The following is a 21,545-nucleotide window of genomic DNA, read 5'->3' as shown; positions in this document are numbered from 1 at the left end:
AATAAATATAAATTATAACTGGTTTTCACCTATTTGTTTATTAATCTAGCATAATTCTCTACCAATTCCATGAGAAATCGTTGAGCTGCATATTCTCGTTTCTAACCCCGTTTACTCGAAGCTAGTCTGTCAATCCGAGATTTTAGTAATACGTAATAAAATTAAAATTGCTCGTATATGTATATGTAGCGTTGCTACTAGGTGAAGCGATCGATAATTTTCGGCAGTTTACGTCGAACATCGATTTTTCATTTTTCCGTCCCTACCTCATTCGTAGAGGCAATAAGTAATATACCGTTGGATTGCATACACGCATCCAAGCATTTTTCTTTTCTGCATACTTACTATTGCTGTGTTATTTCGTTAGTTAAATAAAATATTTGTTTAACATAATTAGTTGGTTTTAATAATTTATAATATTACCTCAACCACTAAATTGGTGACCCCAACGTGATCTCTTTCGTAGAGAAGCGTTGAACACGAATATTACACAGTTTATAAAATTTCGTGAGTTCTTGCATCATTCTCGCCGCGAATATTTTGTCGCGTTGCCGATTAATCGGCGAGACCGTGATTTTTCATTCACAGTTATTTTTGTGTGAATTACTTTTTTAATTAGTGCAGTGAATTTTTTTATCATTGTGCAGTTTTTTATCTTTTATCACCGCTGGTGCATTGCTGGGTATCTTACGGACGTTATGCCGCATCAGTGTTAATTCGAGGGACTATTAGTGCGAATCAAATAGTGATAAAAGTTTTTGAGCGCTGTAATTCAAATTGCATATTTCATGCAGTGTCGCATTAAATTTTCCGGTAGCTACGTCATCGAAAATAGTTTCGAGGATTAAGCCAGAGAGTCAGCCGAACATTCTTAAGTGGCGAGTTATCGCTGGATACGCAGAAAAATCAAAATAAAATCATTTCAAGCGCAGGTGATATTATTATTTGAAATATTATTTTTATATTTCATATTTTAAAATGTACGCATCCGCCGCAGAGGAAATCGCTGCTTTGCGTAAGCAACTTGCACTGTTGACTGCCGAGGTTAGCGAAATGCTTGCTCAGGAGCAACTTCCAAATACACGATCCAGAGCATACCGACACCATCGTCCTCGGAAAGTTAACAAATTCGACTATTGCTGGTATCATTACAAGCATGGTAAAAATGCCCGATCATGCGCACCCGGCTGTAAATGGCAGAGAAATGCCAACGAGAACCACTAGCGGCGGAGATTGATTCTCAATTGATTTCACGCCGATTATTTATTAAAGATCGAGTTACTGGGACCAAGTTTCTCGTGGACACTGGCTTTGATTTATCAGTTTTTCCTCGCGGCTCGATGAAATCGCAAACAACTACCATAGATTATCAGCTTTATGCCGCAAACGGCACCTTCATCGAAACACATGGTCCAGAAGAAGGACGATGGATGGAGACCATGTGGCGATTATCGCCCATTAAACGACTGTACTCTTAGCGATAAATATGCGCTTCGATATATGGATGATTTTGCCGCGTATTTGCATGGGAAACGAATCTTCTCTGTTGTCGATTTTACCAAAGCTTTCCTTCAACTTCGAGTAGCTCCAGAAGATGTCGAGAAAACAGCTATTATCACTCCGTTTGGCTTATTCGAGTTTTTATACATGACGCTTGGACTCAAAAATGCCGCACAGACGTTTCAGAGATTTATCGACGAAAACACCCGTGATCTGGATTTCATATTTCCATATATCGACGATATACTAGTCGCATCCAAAGACGAAGAGGAGCATTTAAAACACCTCAAGATATTATTTCAACGCCTTCGTCATTACGGACTAGTGATAAACGTTCCGAAGTGCCAGCTAGGCAAAATCGAAGTTAAAATTCCTTGGTTATTTAATCAACGAACACGGCATTAAACCATTGCCGGAAAAACTTGAGGCTATCATTAATCTCCAGCCTCCTAAAACCGTTAAAGTACTTCGTGGATTCTTCAGCACAATTAATTTTTACAGAAAGTTCATTAAGAACGCTGCAAAAATTTTAGCGCCGTTAAATAAAGTACTGGAAGGTGCAAAAATCAAAGGATCGCATCCTGCCAACTGGACAGCTGATTTGCAAAACGCTTTTGATGCCGCTCAACGATCTTTCGCTGATGCAACACTCCGCGTGCGTCCAAGAACCGACGTGGATTGGACAGTTTTTACCGATGCATCAGAAATCGGGGTCGGTGCCGTCATCCAGCAACGCGTAAACAACGACTGGCAGCCGCTGGCTTTCTTTAGCCGGAAATTACAGCCGTCGATCTAAAAATGGTCGACTTATGATCGAGAGCTACACGAGATCTACGAAGCCGTGAGACATTTTCGGCATATTTTCGAGGGTTGACGAGTAACGATCTACATAGATCACAAACCGCTCCAAGACGCATTTAAACAGCGTACGGAGGGAGCTTCACCATGGTAATTCCGCCGTTTGGATTTCATCGGTCAATTTACGACTGACATTAGACATGTGTCGGACAACCACAATATTGTCGCTGACACATTGTCACGAGTCGAATCAGTGTCTACTGCCATTACATCGGAAGAACTTGCGGATGCACAGAAACAAGATCTTGAGCTTAAACAACTGCTGCGACAGACAACCGCGTTGCAGCTTCGACGAATCAATTTTGACAACGGTTTAGCATTGGACTGTGACATTGTGTTAGGTACGGTGTGACCTTACGTTCCTGGACTGCCGAGAAGAAAAGTGTTCGATTTACTACACACGCTCGCTCACCCTGGAATCAAAGGATCATTGAAAATGGTCTCGAAACGATACGTCTGGCTATCTATTGATAAAGACTGCCGCGAATGGGCGAAATCTTGCATTGTTTGCCAGAGGAATAAAATTCAGAGACACGTGTCATCACCGATCGCCAGTTTTGAACCTCCAACCGAGCAATTCGAGCACATCCACATCGACTTTGTGTCTTTAAAATCATCAAGAGGCTTCAACCAATGTTTAACGATCATCGACCGATTCACGAGGTTTTTTGAGGCTGTCCTGTTATTATGGGACTGCAGAGACAATAGCACATGCGCTATCGCTGTACTGGATTTCACGCCACGGATTACCCAAACGCATTACCTCGGGCCAAGGACCGCAATTCGAATTGTCGTTATTCCAATCGTTAATTAAGATGTACGGAACAAAACATCTGCATACCACGCCATATCATCCGCAAGCCAATGGTCTAGTCGAACGCTTACATCGTCAGCTTAAATCAGCACTTTTGTGTCATCAAGAGTCATGGTATGACGCGGTAACAGCCGTTTTGCTCGGCTTACGCGCTGCTCGGAAAGACGATATCCAGACGATCCCGGCTGAACTAGTATACGGTGAGCCAATTCGGTTGCCTGGTGAGTTACTCACTCCCAGTAACAAAACTACACCTCACGATATCCCTCGCAGATTTGTATCACGGTGGAAACACCGTGGATCCACCGTGGTTACACGGTAGTTTTGTTCCATTTCACCACCGGGTATACACGGTGTTTCCACTGTGATTACGCGGTGTATCCACCGTGATTCCACGCTGGCTTTGTGCTATTTCACCACCGTGGTTCCACGTTGTATCCACCGCGTAATCACAGTGAAAACACCGTGTAAACACGGTGGTAAAGCCACCGTGGAATCATGGTGGGTACACCGCGTAATCACAGTGGTAAAATGGAACAAACCCACCGTATTTCCACCGTGATTCAAATCTGTGAGGGATTGTCAATACCTTAAAACGTCATTTCAATTAATTGGCACCGGTCGAAATGTCGCGTCATGCCAAGCATCGATTCTTCATTTTTCCGTCTCTACCTCATTCGTAGAGACAATAAGTAATATACCGTTGGATTGCATACACGCATCCAAGCATTTTTTTTTTCTGTATACTTACTATGACTGTGTTATTTCGTTAGTTAAATAAAACATTTATTTAACATAATTAGCTGATTTTAATAATTTATGATATTACCTCAACCACTAAATATATATAAATATATAAGTATGCTAACAATATTTAATTCGTGGATTAAGAATCTCGGATTAGAAAAATTAACCTTTAAAAATTGGCTTCAACCTTAGCAGAAACGAACAAGGACCAACTTCGTTTTGAACTATGCGCGAGCTACCGAAAAGTCAGGGTAATTATGAAAATTTTTTACCAATCTACCTTCCATTCTGGCTGCCAGATAGGATTTTTTTATTTGAGAGTATGAAATAAATTTTTTTTAATTTTACGGCAATTCAATCTGCTTAATAATTTGTAGTTTTTTTGTAAATAAATTGTACTTATAACAGTAAGTAAGCGATTCCCCGCTGTTTTCGAGCTCCTTGTGCACGAAAATACTTTTGAATCCAGTTTTTTTCAGAGCTTTCAAGCTGAAACATGTTACGTTTTACGTTAAAGTTCGAAAATAAAAGAATCGAAAAAGATTAATGAACAAGCGTTTTTTGAATTTTCATTCACAATTATATTAATCAAATAAATGTATTGAGTCAGAAATCATTTTACGAGATCACAAATCGGATTTGAATGAGTTTTAAGCTTGAATCAGAGCGCTAATATATCGAATTTGATAATATTACTTGAACTAAAGAACGAGTTTCATTGCGTTCAGTACATTATATTAAGATCTATCTGGAAAAAGTGCTATAAAATTTTATTCTTTACACGTTTCGTCGTCGATATCTTTTGAACTAATCGATCAATTTTGACGTTAAATGTGAGAATGACGCCATGTATTAAATTCTAGAGGTGAATAGATTTTAAAATAGATCGGTTTTGCCGTTTCATAGACATTTGGAAAAAACCGTTTTTTTGGCTTTTCATTTTTCTATGATATCTCTCAATCAAATGAACCGGTTTTTTATGGTTGAGGTGGTAATTGACAGGTTTTCTTGCTCCTACAGCTGATTTAAATTTGAAATTGGTTGGTTTGGCCGTATCAAAGATATTTGAAAAAAAAAACGTTTATTAGCATTCCTTTCTCCCACAATATCTCTCGAACAAATTGATCGATTCCGATGGTTGAGGTGGCCATTGACGCTTTTTATTGAGTTCTAGAGCTGATTAGATTTTAGAATCAATCGATACAGTCGTCTCTGCGAAATTTAAAAAAAACTAAAAAATTTTTTTTTTTGTTTTTTCGGATTTATTTTATACCTTAGAGTCCAATCGATTGATCGATCTGAAATTTTCAGGAAAGTTGATGGCCAACGAGCTATTTCGATTGCTGCCTTAACCATCCAAATCGGTTCATTAGTTAAAAAGTTATAACGAGTTTACATACGTACACACACGCGCACACACACACACACATACACACACAAACACATATATAGATAAAGACACTTAGACATCACCTTGCAATTGGTCGGAATAGCTTCCTGGGATCTCAAAACGCCGACATCTAATGAAAACTTGGTTTTCGAAAATCGGACCAAAACCAATAATTTCTCGAATTTTTGAAAATTTTCATTTTTTTTTAGCGGAAAGTTAAAAATTCCCAAATATATCGTATAAATTCGGTATACTTACATGCTATCTAATACATTTATGCTCCAATATTGTAGTAGTTGAAATGTACTGTGGAGACATTGAGGAAAGTAATTATTATTTCAGGGAAATCTGCGAACTAAAGCTGGATAAGACTGAGAAAAAAACGCTAAGTTATCATCTATTTTACTCTTATAAACCACGGTTTCTTTAAGTTCAGCTGACGTAGCGATTATCGAATTTGATCATCTTGGACACTCATCAAATCTTGAAGGCTAAGACGTAGGCTTAAAAATTTACCAAAAACTTTTTCTTCGTTTCTTCGAACAATTAAAAAATTACGTGATCATTTATTCTAAAAAGTTAATAAATTTTATTTTTTCTGAAGAACACCAATGTAATTTCAAAATGATTAATTGGTTTAAGAAACGTCACAGTAAAAGAATTTCAATACATCATCCCAGACATCATTTAAGTCAGAATGACTGCTTTACGACGTCTTTTTGAAGGCGTCCTCAAGAAGTTGTATAATACCTTCTTAAAGGTGTCATTTTTAAGGACTCTAAATTGAGAGTTCTTGAAGACTCCCTAAATAAGACGTCAGTTTTGTGACGACTAAATGTATTCTTTTTTAAACTTCTTTATGAAGTCAAAATTAGAAACTTCTTAAAAACGTCATGATAAATTCGTACTGAAGTCTTATTTGCGAAGTCAGAACAACGAACTCTTCGAGAACTCTTTAAGCCGTCTTACTGAGTTCGATAGGTGGCTCATTTGACATCTTGAGAACTTCTTAAAGACTTTTTTAAGATGTTGACGAGACGTCCAAATCATAAGTAGGAATTCATTCAGAACTCAGCAAGACGTCATTTTACTATCTGGGATTACTTGTTGGAATTTTCGGAATTTACATATTATTTGAATTTGACATTTATTATTTAATTCCAAAGTTTGCAAAAAATGCGTGTCAATGTTAATAAGTTCGCAAGTAGTAGGCTATGCTAAGGCGAGCTCATAAAACAACTCATATATTGATTATTGTGTTTGTCATATCAAGATATATTTGTGATTTTTAAATGTGTTATAATTGTTTTTTGACTATTTCTTTCAAATTACTTATAATGACGATTGTTGTACTCGATTGCGAGTTGCGATACTTTGTTTAACTCTAACAAAAACATATATATGGCGGCATATTACTAGAAATACATCTAAGAAATATGCGAAAACGTATTGAGACAAATCATTTTTTGCTTTGGTGATGTTTACCAGCAGCCACCAAAATTTGCGGGTTAAACCCTGGCTTAGGCTGGCCTCTACGAAATTTGTGATTTACCTCGACAGCGTGGATGGGTTCTCTCACGAAAAAAACCCGCACTCAATCAACCAGACAATGAATAAAACTCACTTTGAATTTTCCTACGGCTATTTTCCTTGATTTTTAAAATTAGTTGACTCAAAATTATTGAATCAGAGGATGAAGCAGAATACAAGAACATGAATTAAATAAAATAGCCAAGTTCATTATTGCCATTTATAACAATAAAAATTACTTACAATCGTATGTAAATGCTGGATACAGCAGCAGATGGGCGCGTGGCACAATGTAATTAGGGTACACGGATTTTATTGACTCGAACAGTATATTAACGTGAGTGTATCTCCGGTTTGGTAAAATGATAACTAAGTCTAATTAAATCTTTATTTACAATAAATAATAAATCTAAGATAAAATATTGCAAGTAGATTGCCAGTAGTGAAAAATAATGCGAGTAGATTACCGGTATTAAATATAATTGCAAATAAATTGCCGGTATTTTGTAATAGTCAATAAATCGTATGTCTTAATACTAACGGATCCAGAATCGAAGTGTCTGACCGATAATTTAGGGCGTAGGACTAGCCTTGGGACTTTGTCCTCACTTCACCCTTACGGACATGCGTTGACGTGATAATTAGGCATGTGACCACGGCTCAACGAGCTCGAAAACAGCGAGAAGTTTTGGGGCTGACCGACAGGGTTAACCGATAGACCGATTTTTTTGGTCAGAGAAGGTAGTATTATGTCTTAGAGTTACTTTCCAAAATTCAATGATATTTGGCATATTAGTTGACGATAATAAGAAAAAAAAACAACAAAAATCTTGAGAGATCTACATAGAACCAATAAATTCAATAAAATCTGTGATTTAATGTGATTCTCAATGTTGAACGCATCAAAATCATAATTTTACTGGCTCTTCTACAATATCAAATTTCATTTGATTCCGAACGGTAATTCTAAAACCAACAGTATTACTTTAAAAAAAACCAAATAACTGTAAATTAACCAATTTAGGCATTGTATAAATTAATATTAATACAGCTACATTGAAAACACTAATTGTGTGTATGTTAAATTATTCTTTCCAGCATCCACGAATAAATATCGTTATCAATCTTGTCATGTTGGAGGGAGTATAATATCCCCACATTGTATTAGTGAACCAAAATTAACAAATGAAAATATGGGATGTGGAATAAGAAAACGAGATAGTCGGAGAGGTCAAAGTATGCATCATATTCATCATCAGCATGTGAATACTTTAGACGTTCGTAATGGAAAAAACAGATATGATCCACAGTCAAAAATAGAAGAAAATTGCGAAGGGAGTAATTACAGATTGCGGAGTTTCAGCCTCACTAGCAAAGGTATGATATAATTTGATAGCTGTTTGTCCTAAAATGACAAAAACTAAGAACCAATGCAGAGTAATTGTGACGTTCTGATAATAATAAAGTATTGTTAAGAAATTTATTAGTATTGAAGAGTTGATAAAATAAATGGATATCGATAATACTTGAAAATTCAAAAATTTTTTTAACACATATGCTCAAATAATATTTGTTACTAATAACTTTATTATATGATAAATATTAAATAAGAAATTCGTTGATGTGTCGAAATTGATGTCTTTCATTATCAATAAAGTAACGGAAATCTCTTAAGGTACGAAGCTCTGTGACGTCACCGTGGCCCGCAACTCGATAATACATGACGATGTTTTTTTTTTGTTTTAAGTTTTTTTTATAAAATGACATATTTATGTATGTTAAATATTTATTATAGAGATAATGGCTGATTTCGACGGCGTCTCGCATCCTGGTTGCTCTTGTTTTGATTTATGTTTATTCATTTATTTATTTTGTTCAGTCACAAGCTTAATCATTTTGAAAGCTTCGTGTACTTTCACTACGTTCGGGTGCAGCCGAACTCGCAATTGACTTCAAGGTCAAAATCGTGCCGAGTCACTCACTATTTAGGCCGGGCCCAAATTATTCAACACGTCAAAATAATTCAAGAATTGCTACCAGGTGTCAACTGGGATTTCGTTCCAGGGAAACTTAACCCAGCTGACTGTGCTTCAAGAGGTTTAACAGCAGCCAAGTTAGAACAGCATTCACTATGGTAGACGGGACATGAGTGGCTTAGTCAATTAGAAGAAAACTGGCCATCTTTTGACATCCCTTCGCAGACGGTATCACATCTTGAAGAACGTCCGGGTCTGGTTTTTACCATCTACAAGGCAGATTCAGAGCCGCTATACACGCTCCTCGATAAACTCTCTAAGTTGTCACCGTTACTTCGCACGCTTGAAATCTGTCTACGTGCCATCACTAAATTTAAAAAAGTGCCACAGCCCACACTGGCCACACCACTCTCTACAGTTGACCTGAAACTCACTAAGACTTTCCTGATAAAGTATACACAAAGTCAGTACTATTCGTAGGAGCTGACACTATTAAAAGATGCTGATTCTCTACAACGAAATCATCGTCTCGCTAAATTGATTCCCTATGTCGACTACAACGGAGTAATCAGAGTTGGTGGTCGCTTAGAGAATTCGCTACTGGATGATCAACAGAAAAATCTAGCCATTTAACCACGATCATCACGCTACTAATAGATCATTCGCATCAGAGAACATTCCACGGGGGAACTCAATTGACTCTCGCTGATCTACGGAGATCTGTCTAGATAGAAGGTTGGCGAGTTCCAGTCAGATCCCACATTCTTCGCTGAATCATGCGGGTGAGACATAGAGGGGTTCTCGCACAACAATTAATGGGTAAATTGCCAGCCGCTCATGTAGGACCAGCTAAAGCTTTCTTATACGCTGGAATCGACTACGCTGGGCCAGTAAGACTAAAGACGTGTCAAGGTCGAGGTGCGAAAACCTAAAAAAAATGGATCGCTGTATTTGTATACCTCGCTACATCCGCTATACATATTGAAATTGTCACTGATTACTCTACTGCCGCTTTCGTCGCAGCATTTAGAAGATTTACGAGTCGGAGAAGCGCCTGCAGTACCCTATACTCGGACTGTGGTACAAATTTTGTAGGAGCTGATGCCACGCTAAGAGAAGAATTCGCAGCAGGATCGAGGCAACTACGGGAACTTCAGTATTCAGTCGCTACAGCTGGCACAGACTGGAAGTTCAACCCGTCAAGTGCTCCCCATTTTGGTGGCGAGTGGGAAGCAGCCGTAAATTCAATCAAGTTCCATCTTATACGAACTATTGGACAATCACAATTGACTTACGACCGAGTCGCTACAGTTTCAACACAGATTGAGGCTGTGTTAACTTCAAGTCCGATCGCTCCGCTATCCAAAGATACTGCAGATTTATCCACTCTGACTGCCGGACACATCTTGAGGATCCCGAGGACTTTTATCCGAAACGGTTTTAAATGCGTTTATATGGTGATGTGGTACATGAATAGTAAAAAAGTCAACCGTGTACACATAGATAGCGTTTATTTACCTACGTGTAGCCGGTAACTTCCCATCTTATAATAGATTAAATAAAAAATAAAAAATATTTAATAATTAATTTTATTTAAAACCGTACCATGGACGGTGGCGTTATAGGTCCAACCCATTTATAAATTTTTGGTAACTTCAGTATTAGGTATGAGGCAGGATGTGTTGGAGGTGCCTCATTGACGATTCCACCAACACATCTGGGATGAAACCTAATATGTTCGGAGTCTATTAAACTTTAAGTTTGATAAAGATTATAAGTTTGGTGATTTAACGCGGCAAGTTACACGTTTTAACACGCGATATCTACTTATTATCGACTAGTTATTAGGTGGATATTTAAGTGTACACGAGTCAGTTAACATCGATAAAATGGCGTTTCATGTGTCATCATTATCTTTACATATACTACAACATCAATTCTTGTTAGGAGTTTTAACTTTAAACAAGACTACTGGGAAAATAACTGTGATTGGCTCTTTGGGAGATTTTGTCGTGGGACTTTTTGTCATGGGGTTAAATTTCGGGGAGCCTATTAGTCTTGCTGACTGATGAGAGGTTCCCACCATCAAAATGGCCGCTTGCAATAGTACTCGCATTGCATCCAGGTAGAGATGGCCTGACTCGCGTAGTAACATTGAAGACCGATACTACAAAGCTTGTCAGACTAATCGCAAAGTTGTGTGTACTACCGGTTCATTCGCTAAAAGACAATCCTGTCGACACCGTCGTCAGCGCTAGGGAAAATGTTCAGTCACGAGCATAATTATTTTGAAAGCTTCGTGTTCTTTCGCTACGCCCGGAAGTAGCTGAACACGCATTATAAAATGTGATTCGTCTTTGCTCGTCCACCAGTATTTTTTAAGGTCTAGCCATGAAAGTCGTTAGTGTCTCTTGCTGGTATTGCTGTCGAATATTCGTATTCTCTGTTATTTTTTGCATGTTGAATGTTAATTGCTTTATTGATTTTATATCAGCTTCTGTGATAAATTGTTGATATATTATCGTGGTCTTATATTATTCCACGTCTGTCCAGTTTGGTGAAGGCTTGTGGCTGGAGGTAACCTGATTAAAAAAATTCATTGAAAAGAATTGAAACTAATTTAATACCTTTCAATTTTATAACGTTAACCCTTTTTATTTACGTGACAGAGATGCGAATAAACCCGGAACCGTATGTGGTAACCCACGTGTAATAAAAATTTAAAATAATAATTTTAAATATGACTCAAAATAATAAATAATTGTAACAGGGTAAAAGAGAAGTTCCTGTGAAATTAATTAATTGAATTTCAAATTTGTTTACCGCCGATACCCAGTCGATGAACTTGTAAATTTGGGTTAGTGATGCGACTAGTCACGGGGCGTCGCATGATCACTAAGACCCGAACATTCGCCACTCCCCTAGTTTAAGTTTTCTGGGAGTGAACCAAAGATGGCCGAGGAAACGATAAATGGGACTGCAGAACGTGAAATTAAGCAGAGTTAGTCAGACGACGACAGCAGCAGGACGCAAAATAATTCAATCAGGTAAATATATGTCTACGTCCGCTTCACGTGAAACGAGGCGATATATTTAATTAAAATTTTGTTATCAGGCCTCTTGGCCGATAAATTCATAATTTAATAATAAATTGTATATACTAATACGTACTGTTCATTGACAGATTGCAATAAAAAATTAATAACCGTACGAGACGTTGAGGCATTCGAGGGTGAGAAAACTCAACGGAATACCAACCAGCGAGCTTAGACGAACAACAACTAGATAACAGAGAACCAGAAGGCCGATCAACGGCAATAGCCGGACATCAGCTACAAGTTTTAACTGATTGCTGCTGAGAATTTTGTCAAGGTAAATTATAATTCAATTCAGGCCGGAATTTATTCCAGTGGCCGGATTAGTTATAATTAATTACTTAATATCTTTCCGTTGGATTTTGCGTATAACAATTGGTAGTTTCAGGCCCGTCAGCCGGTTAAATCACGCGTCACGTGTTCTCAAAAGTTGTCACGCCACTAATATCCGCCATCTTGTCTATAACTTTGAATTTATTTATTCATGGCCCTTCGGCCGGAATAAAATAAATTTTTCGCGTAAATAATCAGTAAATAAGTTACATTAAATTCATTATTTATTCATTATTTTATTCTAGGTCTTTTGGCCGCTATAAAGTAATTTCTTAATCGAGACATAATTAATTCAGGCTAGAATTATTCCAGTGGCCGAATTAATTATTAATTAAATAAATTACTCGAATCCGTCCGTATAATTCAGGCCTGGGTGACGTCAATTCACTGGCCGAATTTCTAGTCAATTTATAAACGTAATTCTAGTCGTTATTTAATTATAAAATAATTTTAAGTTAATTAATTAAAATTTCTAAATGAATTGAAGTCATAAAAGGACGCTAGAGTATAGTAAATTGAATATTGAGTAAAATGAGAAAACGGATTATTTTGTAGTAAATTAAATTTAGTGTAATGATTATGGTAAAGAATTATGAGAAATTATTAGTGAAAAATTAATTAAGGAAGATTTAAAATCAAAATTTATTAAAGTGTAATGATTGTGGCAAGTAAATAGAGAAAATTTGTAAATGGAAAGTTAATTAATTAATAATAAAAGTTAAACAAAATTAATTAATTAATAAATAAAAATTAAGGAATTGATAAATTTGTAAATAGAATTAATTTAATGCGAAAATTTTATAGTGAAAGTAGTGGAAATTAGAGTCAAAAAAGTTCGAGTGAAAAACGATAGCGGTGACATTGAAGGTCTTAGAGTACAAGATAAAGTAGAGTCAGATTAAAGTTAAGTGAACTGTATCTGTGATTTAGGTCCGGTGGACACTATTAAGTTAGAATTAAGGATACATCCAGGGGATGTTTTTGCCATAAATTTAGTTAACGTCCAGGGGACGATATGATAATTGGTTAATAAAAGTTAATGTCCAGGAGACAAATTGATGTTCAACGTCCAGGGGACGGTTTTTTAAAATAGTGTGAGTGTGTTACGTCCGAGGAGACGCTCAATCTAGTGTGGGTGTGGAAAGGTCTGGGAAGACGCTTAATCCAGAGTGTGTGAGTGTGAAAACGTCCACGGGACGAAAATAGTTTGTCATAAGATTTATTTTGCCATAAGCTTTAGTTTGTCATAAGAAATTGATTGTCATAAAAGGAAAAATAAAAAGAAAAAGCAAGGTGCTATTTTAATTGAAGTTAAAATTGAAAGTTCATATAAATTTATCTCTGCCTGTTTGATGTTCCTCTCCTCTCTCACAATAATAGATTTTACAACGACCCTGATTGATTTACAATAACTTTAACAACATCCGGTTCTGGAAGGTCGAGTCCATCTTCCAGTGGTGCCCTAATATTCGACCATAATACTTTGGTGCGACCAGACTTGACAAGATTAATCCCTCTGTTATATAATTATAAATAAAATAATATTGTGCCTGAACCAGTTCCTCAGGCTGGGTAGGTGCACGAGGACGCCAGCCCGTTTTTAGGAAACGGATAAAAATTATAACGAATCAGGGGAGAAATCTCGAGACAAAAATTTGAGTGAGAATGCACGCACCAAGTGGAACGAACACCAAATAAATATATCGAATAAGAATAATTATAAGGAATAGTTATTATTAAAATATGTATCCAGGAAATAAACAAACAACTGTTGGCTATCACTGGATTCTTTTCACGAAATTATTTACTTCATATATATCTACAAATATAAATCCAATAAACTATCATAATACCAAATATCCTTTACTATACATTAGTTCTTTATCATGAATTTTATGGAATAATAATATGCTTATTATATCCCAATAATAATAATAATAATAATTAATTAAATTGTCCACTGGGGAAGTACAATTAACCTAGCGAATTCGGTCATACCTAAAAAATACTAAAAATAACCACTGAATTTTAGCCCAGTTTCGGTCATTTTTCGGTAATATACCAAAAACTACCCAAATTATGCCTCTATTTAGGGTATGTTTGTGAACATTATATACCTAAAAAGTACTCGAATTATTTTTTTAATTATTAAATTTAGCAAAGTCAAATTTTAATCTATTAATCAATAAAATCAATTTATTGATAAAAGTAAGAAATTGATAGGAGAAAAATAAAATACATGTTTATTCAAGTTTTGAAATTTTTTTAAAATTATAAATTTGTTGTTTTATTGAATTTTTTTAAAAACAATAAAAACGAGTAGGTTTTTGAATTTATTCACAAAAAACATTTTAAAAAATTCCAATTATTTTTAAATAAATTTCGCTTTTCGCTGCCTGTTGGGAAATATTTCAGACTTTTTGATTAGTTTTTTCGAGCAAACCCGAGTCGAAATATTAGACGTAAGTTGAACGTTTTAAACGTAAATTGAACATGCTTAACGTTTTAAACGTGAATTAAACGTTTTGAAAGTAAATTGAACGATTTTTTTGTATTTTGGTTCGAAAAAAATTGGTAATTTCATGAGTTATGATTTGAGTTTAATGATAAAATAAATTAATTTATTTCAATATTTGTAACTACAATTTTTATAACCTTGATATCATAATATATGAAAAGATATAATAGTGTTAGATAGAAGTATGAAACTTAAAAAATTTTTTTTTCAAAATACGAATTTTTTTATTTAAGAGCCAGAAAGGCGGACGACGAAATTTTAGGGAATTGAGGTGATTATAATCCAAGAGTACAAAATCAATGAAATAAATATTTTGGAATGCGTATGTTTTCTTATTGTAAGTCTAAATAGGTTTTAGTTACGTTTTCGATTTATGATACTCCAATCTACATTTTGAATAAGTTAAAAGCTGTCAAGTTGAGTTTTCAATGCCCAAAACGTTCAATTTACGTTCAAAACTTTAAAAACGTTTAATTTACGTTTAAAACGTTGAAAACGTTCAATTTACGTTTAAAACGTTAAGAAGTTCAATTTACGTCTAATATTTCGACTCGGGAATCGATCGTTTGTGTAAGAAAATCTGTGACCCATTGATAGATATTATGTTCAGGTAGATGTTCTGTTTCTTTGTATGCTTCAAAAATCTTGTTCTTTGTAGAGCATATTCACATTATTTTTTATTAGTTGACACAATTATATATAACAATATATACTAACAAGCCCAGTAAAACAATTTTGAATATAAAGTTTTTATTCAATTTAATCAAATCAATAGTATAATAGAAAAAAACTATAAAACAGTATGAAAACGATACACTATTTGATCTGAGGGTAACAAGACTAGCGCTAAAGGTGACTAACGGGTTTAAAAACTCTTCTATACACACGGACACTTTCCACTCTCAAAAATGTGAGTGTATGAGTTGACTTTCGAGAAATACATAATATTGTATTTGTATAGTTGGTACAACAGTATTCAAGCTGAGCTGTAAAATAACATTTCATTTATAAACGCCATCTATACTATATTTCACAAATAATGATTTTTTTCAGTATAGTTTGGGTATGAAAAGTTCACAAACATAGCCAACATTTACGTTAATTTCGGTGTGATTAGGGCATTATTCGTAAAACGTACCCAAATGTTATTAAATGTATACTATGTGTAAAACACACTCAAAATATACCCAAAATTTCGGTATGATCGAATTCGCTGGGGTACAAATTTAGCATAAATTGTATACAAATGAAAATACTAATCTTTTTCTTGATTTTATGTTATTCACTTTGGGGAGAGAAAGTCACGAGGATTCAATATACGTTTGGCAACACTGAGTTGCATACCATCAAATCATAAAATATTTTACCCAGATAGATAATACGATTACTTTTCATTAATTTTTCATAATTAATATTACAATTAAAAGATAGCCATATGTAACTTTAAGTATCAAAATACTTGTTAATTTGTAAATCATACCAAAATTACTAATAATACTCAAGTATACTTTATAATATTCCGTTAAATACTAAGGTAAGAGAGAAACCAAAAGCGCTGTCCTTGTCAAATCCTATAAGGAATTTATTCGGCGTGTCTACGCACTTATGCACTAAGCCCTGGGATATAGGCCGAATAATTTCAACTTATTATTAGAATATTAACTCAGGTTCGATTATTAATCAATTATCTATTGCGATCAACTCTACTGAGCATCCAGCGATAGGCGATGCCACAAATGATAATGCAAATGACTTACCAACGTTGATAATAATTCACTTCTGGAGTATTTCAATGATAATGTATATACTAGGGTGCTTCGTTTGAGATGACTATTTTTTTTCCAAGTCCCATGTCAAAATGTCATTGTACACATTGAAAAAAAAATTCTTACCAAATCGGAGCTGTTAATTTTAATTTTAAGTACTCGCTAAATGAATTTGGAATTTTCCCATTTGATTAACACGTAAATTTTAGTTTTATTTTTCCAATTATCTATAGCTTTACGGCATTTCAAGATATTTGATCGACCATAGGTGGAAATCACAGAGGAATTGTTCCTCTTTGAAAGTGCTTGTAGCTAATTTATGTTTTCTAACCGACCTCACCGGTAAAAAATCTTAAAGCCAATTTTTTCTCAAATTTCATGGTTTATTTTATTTTACTCACAAACCATTAACTTTACGACAAAATTGTACAGAACTTTTTTTGTAGGGAATTTGATTTTCTACAAAAGAAGTTATGTAAGCCATTACCGTAGAGCTAGTAGTTTTCGAGATAAATCCAATTAAACATCTCAAAATAAGCTACAAGCACTTTCAAAGAGGAACGATTCCTCTGTGATTTCCACCTATGGTCGATCAAATATCTTGAAATGCCGTAAAGCTATAGATAATTGAAAAAATAAAATTAAAATCTACCTGTTAATCAAATGGGAAAATTTCAAATTCATTCAGCGAGTACTTAAAATTAAAATTAAGAGCTCATCTTTGGTAAGAATTTTTTTTTTCAATGTGTACAATGATATTTTGACATGAGACTTGGAAAAAAAAAATAGACATCTCAAACGAAGCACCCGAGTATATACATAAACTAATACTGTCAATTCAATAATATAAAATATTATTTTTCATTAAATAAACTTTCTTTACTGCAATACTACGGCCACTCAGCCAAAAAAATTTTACAAAAAATTCGCGAACAACAACACGTCCTATCTTTACAGTAGCCTGGTCCTCTCTGATTATTTTTCACGCGACGGTTTTCCGAAGGATGGGTCTCACTCGTGTGTTATCCCCTCTAATGACCTCGGACCCGAAATTATTAACTAACATATAATATTCGAACTTATTACACCACCTGAGTTATATGATAATAACAAATTCAATGATGTTTTCCATAAATATTAGCAAACAATAGAATAATTACTCTCTCCATAATTAAATAAAAATTATTTCAGTGTACCATATCGCGGGAGGAAAATGTCGATTTTTATCCCCACTATATCGACTTACTCTCCCTTGGCCAATATTTTTGTACATACTCTACACATTCGTGTGGTATTAAGTGAAATGAAAATATTGATTAAACACATAAAATCCAAGATAATTATCAAAACATAGATATAATACTCAATAATTCTAATAATTTCAGAAATAAATCGTAGTTAATTAAATAATTAAAATAACAACATGATTCTATCCTCCTCTTTATTGGATAAAATTTTCTATCCATTAAAGAAGAGAATCGAATCATATTGTTTAAAAAATGGATAAGAACCCGAATAATGTTGATCAAAATAACATAAATAATCAAATAATACATTATAATAATTGAATGCGCACATGCGTTTTTTATCAGCGAGAAGGTGTTGTTAAATTCACAGCGTCATGGGGAAGCGCGTGCAGCAATTCACGTTTGAATCGCTACGTGACAATTTATTTTTATTCTCAAAGTACCCTGGCGGTTTAGAATCACGGTGGAAATACGGTGGGTTTGTTCCATTTTGCCACTGTGATTACGCGGTGTATCCACTGTAATTCCACGGTGGCTTTACCACAGTGCATACACGGTGTTTCCACTGTGATTACGCGGTGGATACAGCGTAGAACCACGGTGGTGAAATGGCACAAAGCTACCGTGGAATCACGGTGGATACACCGCATAATCACAATGGAAACACTGTGTATACACGGTGGTAAAATGGAACAAACCTACTGTGTAACCACAGTGGATCCACCGCGTTTACACTTCCACGGTGTTTCCATCGTGATTCAAATCTGCGAGGGTAGTATTAAAAATAATTGAAATTAATTAAAACCTCGATATTTCAAATGCTTTCTAATTCATACAGAGGTATTGGATGGTATTCAAAAGAATTCAGAAGCATTCACTGATTGGAATGAGTCAAGAAGAATTCAGTGTCGTGAATTACCTTTAATTTTTTTAAATCATTGGCGAAGCAAGAAATTTGGTATTATTTACTGATTAAAATAAATTGGGAAGAATTTGACGTCGTAAATTCATTTTACTTCTTTTTTAATTATAGACGAGACCAGAAATTTAGTTTTACTTACTGATCGAAATCAATTCAGAAAAATTCAGAATTATTAATATATTTTAATTTTTTTGAACTCTCTACGAGATCAGAGATTCAAGATTGATTAAGTCCTTGAAAAGAATAGAGATGAATTGGTTTCAACGATGTGGAGAAAAAATATCGAAGAATTCAAATTGTTCAAACAGTCAATTTGTACTTTGACTACGGAAGCCGGGTTGGCTTGTTGCTGACTGGTAGACTAGTGGCACTGCCGTGATCGATTGAATAGCATTTGAATGTAAAACGTCAGATTATTTGAGGTGAGCCGTTGCACATGTTCCAATAGTAAGATGAAGAATGCAAGTAATATCGTAAATTCCAAAAGAATAGGAATTTTAACGCAAGACAATTATGATATGTCGTGTGTATAGGCCAAATCCTTATTAGCAAAGAACGATGAACAGGATTATGTAAATGGTGATATTCTTAAACCAATAGCTACCGATGAAGATGGGCTCAAGAAAAGGAAGAGAGCTGGTAGGAAGGCAAGAGCTGGCATACTCATGTTTATAACACCGAACATTGCTAAACAATTTAACTATTGGGAAACGTCCACAGAAATTTCGTCAAAGGTAGAAGAGACTTTTTCTCCAAGTGGTGCAGTAAGTAAAGTTACATTATAACACATGTTAATCATATTGAAAGCATCTGAAAAAGATGGCCTGTATGACACCTAAACACTTTTTTCGAGATAGTTTCTAAGCTAAAAATAATTGAACAATTTGAGTGAGTGAGATAAAAAACAAATCGAGATGACCAAGCAATGTGGGTTTCAAAGGCGTGTGATTGGAAAAGAGATCACAATTTTAAATATTCACAAGGCTCAAATTACTCTGTTAAAGAAAGAAATTTTTCATTTAGATGCAGCAAATGTGGTGAGTTTGGACATAAAGCTGCTAATTGTCTAATACGAAAAAATTTATCTAGTCAATCACAACGCTACCAAGGCCAAAATCTGAGTGAGGGTTCATATTCAAATGACGTTGTAGAATCGGATCAAGTTCTCCAAGCTGAAATATCGGTTAAGATTACTAAATGGTGCCTAGAAAGTCGTAGTATGTCTGATCTGTGTAAGAAAAAATCTTTTTTTCAGTTCCTGGGTACCTACAGATCGTACAAAGGTCAATTTGGCATCCAACTTATTACCTGATGTTTGAGATAAAGTTTAGGTTTCCACTATATAAAATTGGTATATTACCGTACGATTGACGATGTGGCTCGATAAGTTATAGATCAAATTGAACGGAATATAGTATAGTGCCGGATAGCTCAACTGGTAGAGCACTCGGCACGATACCGACATGGTCTGGGTTCGATACCCAGTTCGGGCTATCTATATTTTTTTCAATTTATCTATAAATTGTCTTATTGAGAAGGTTTTCATGTTTAGGTTTCCACTATATAAAAAGGGATAGTCCATCTCCCTGTTACAGATGGACAAACATGAAGGTCAGTTAATCTACACAACACCTAAAATTGTTGAAAATGAAGAGGAAGCAAGACTGAACAACAACAGGTCGACAGAAATAGAAATTATTCAATTTGTATCTCTGAAAGAAATTGTTTACAAGAGAGAACGAGGGAGTCCGAGGAGCATTCATCATGGAGGTCGTGGAAGACCAAGAAAAGGTTATAACTTAGTACCAGTGACTTTTATAGAAATCAATTCGTCTAATGATGCAATGGAAACTCTAAAAAGAAGCTCTACAGTCAAGAGTGAAGAGACATAATCCTCAATTATACCAAAAATCCAAGTGAGCACGAGTTGGGTCATAAAGTATTCGTAAATGCAGAAGAAATGGCTGACGGAAAAGATTAAGTAGCCGCATACGTCTTCAACGCAAAAATTAAGTTTCGGATGGAACCTTGAAGCTGAGAAAGGCTAGATTAGTAGCTCTGAGGTATTCCTAATAAGTGCAGATTGATTATACTAAAACTTTTGCGCCGGTAGCTCGTCTAATGTCAATACAATTGATGATTGCATTAGCAGTCAGATATTGTCACGTAACCATTCAAATTAATTTATAATTAATTAGTAATAAGTATTAAAAATAGTATTTAAGTTTAAATTTTAATGGTTATGCGGGCATTTCGTTACCACGCTGGTGCTGAGACAGCGTTTGCTCGTGGAGTGGCGCATGCGCGCGGCGTGAATGAGAGCACGTGTATGCCAATATTTTAATTTATAATTTGAAAATAATTATATTCAATATTTATTGTTATTATGGAAATATTTACTATTTTGCGTTATTTGAGGGACATAATGTGTGGTCACATTATGCCCCAATCATTGTTTTTATTTTATTTAGCTTAAATTTCAGATCTAGATATTGAGGAGATGAGAAATAGTGACTGTAGAGAAGGGGAAAAATCAATATTTTCTCCTGCAATATCGACACTGATTACATGTGTTTAAATAATTATTATTTAATTTACCGTATAGTTAAATATTATAATTTTCCTAAGAATAAATACTGGATAAATGTATTTAATTTAATATGTATCATTCAGGCCCGAGAAAAATGTTTTTATAATTTATTTATTTGATCTAAAATAGGCCCAGGGCTGGATAACAACAATAATAATAATTAAGGGCGATTGTTACGCCACGTGGGTGGCCAACAAGTGGCCGGCCCAAAAAGTATTTAGAAAGGTACGGATAAGCAAAGTGAGTAGACGCTGTCGTT

The 21,545-nt window shown here is 35.0% G+C and overlaps 1 protein-coding gene across 3 annotated transcripts in view; it reads left to right on the top strand.

The window, feature by feature from the left end:
• Window positions 1-21,545, top strand: part of LOC130664434 (GTP-binding protein REM 1) — a 207,444-nt gene that overhangs the window by 124,900 nt on the left and 60,999 nt on the right. For 2 of the 3 annotated variants that reach the window (XM_057464300.1, XM_057464301.1), the window contains exon 3: window positions 7,938-8,216. The exons of the other annotated variant lie outside the window; for it this stretch is intronic. In XM_057464300.1, the coding sequence (XP_057320283.1) occupies window positions 7,938-8,216 (279 nt within the window). The remainder of the gene's footprint in view (window positions 1-7,937; window positions 8,217-21,545) is intronic. 3 annotated transcript variants of the gene reach the window in all.

The sequence above is a fragment of the Microplitis mediator genome, chromosome 3, assembly GCF_029852145.1.
Source record: "Microplitis mediator isolate UGA2020A chromosome 3, iyMicMedi2.1, whole genome shotgun sequence".
NCBI lineage: Eukaryota > Metazoa > Arthropoda > Insecta > Hymenoptera > Braconidae > Microplitis > Microplitis mediator.
The sequence above is the reverse complement of the archived record's forward strand: the minus strand, read 5'-3'. Positions and strand labels throughout refer to the sequence as shown.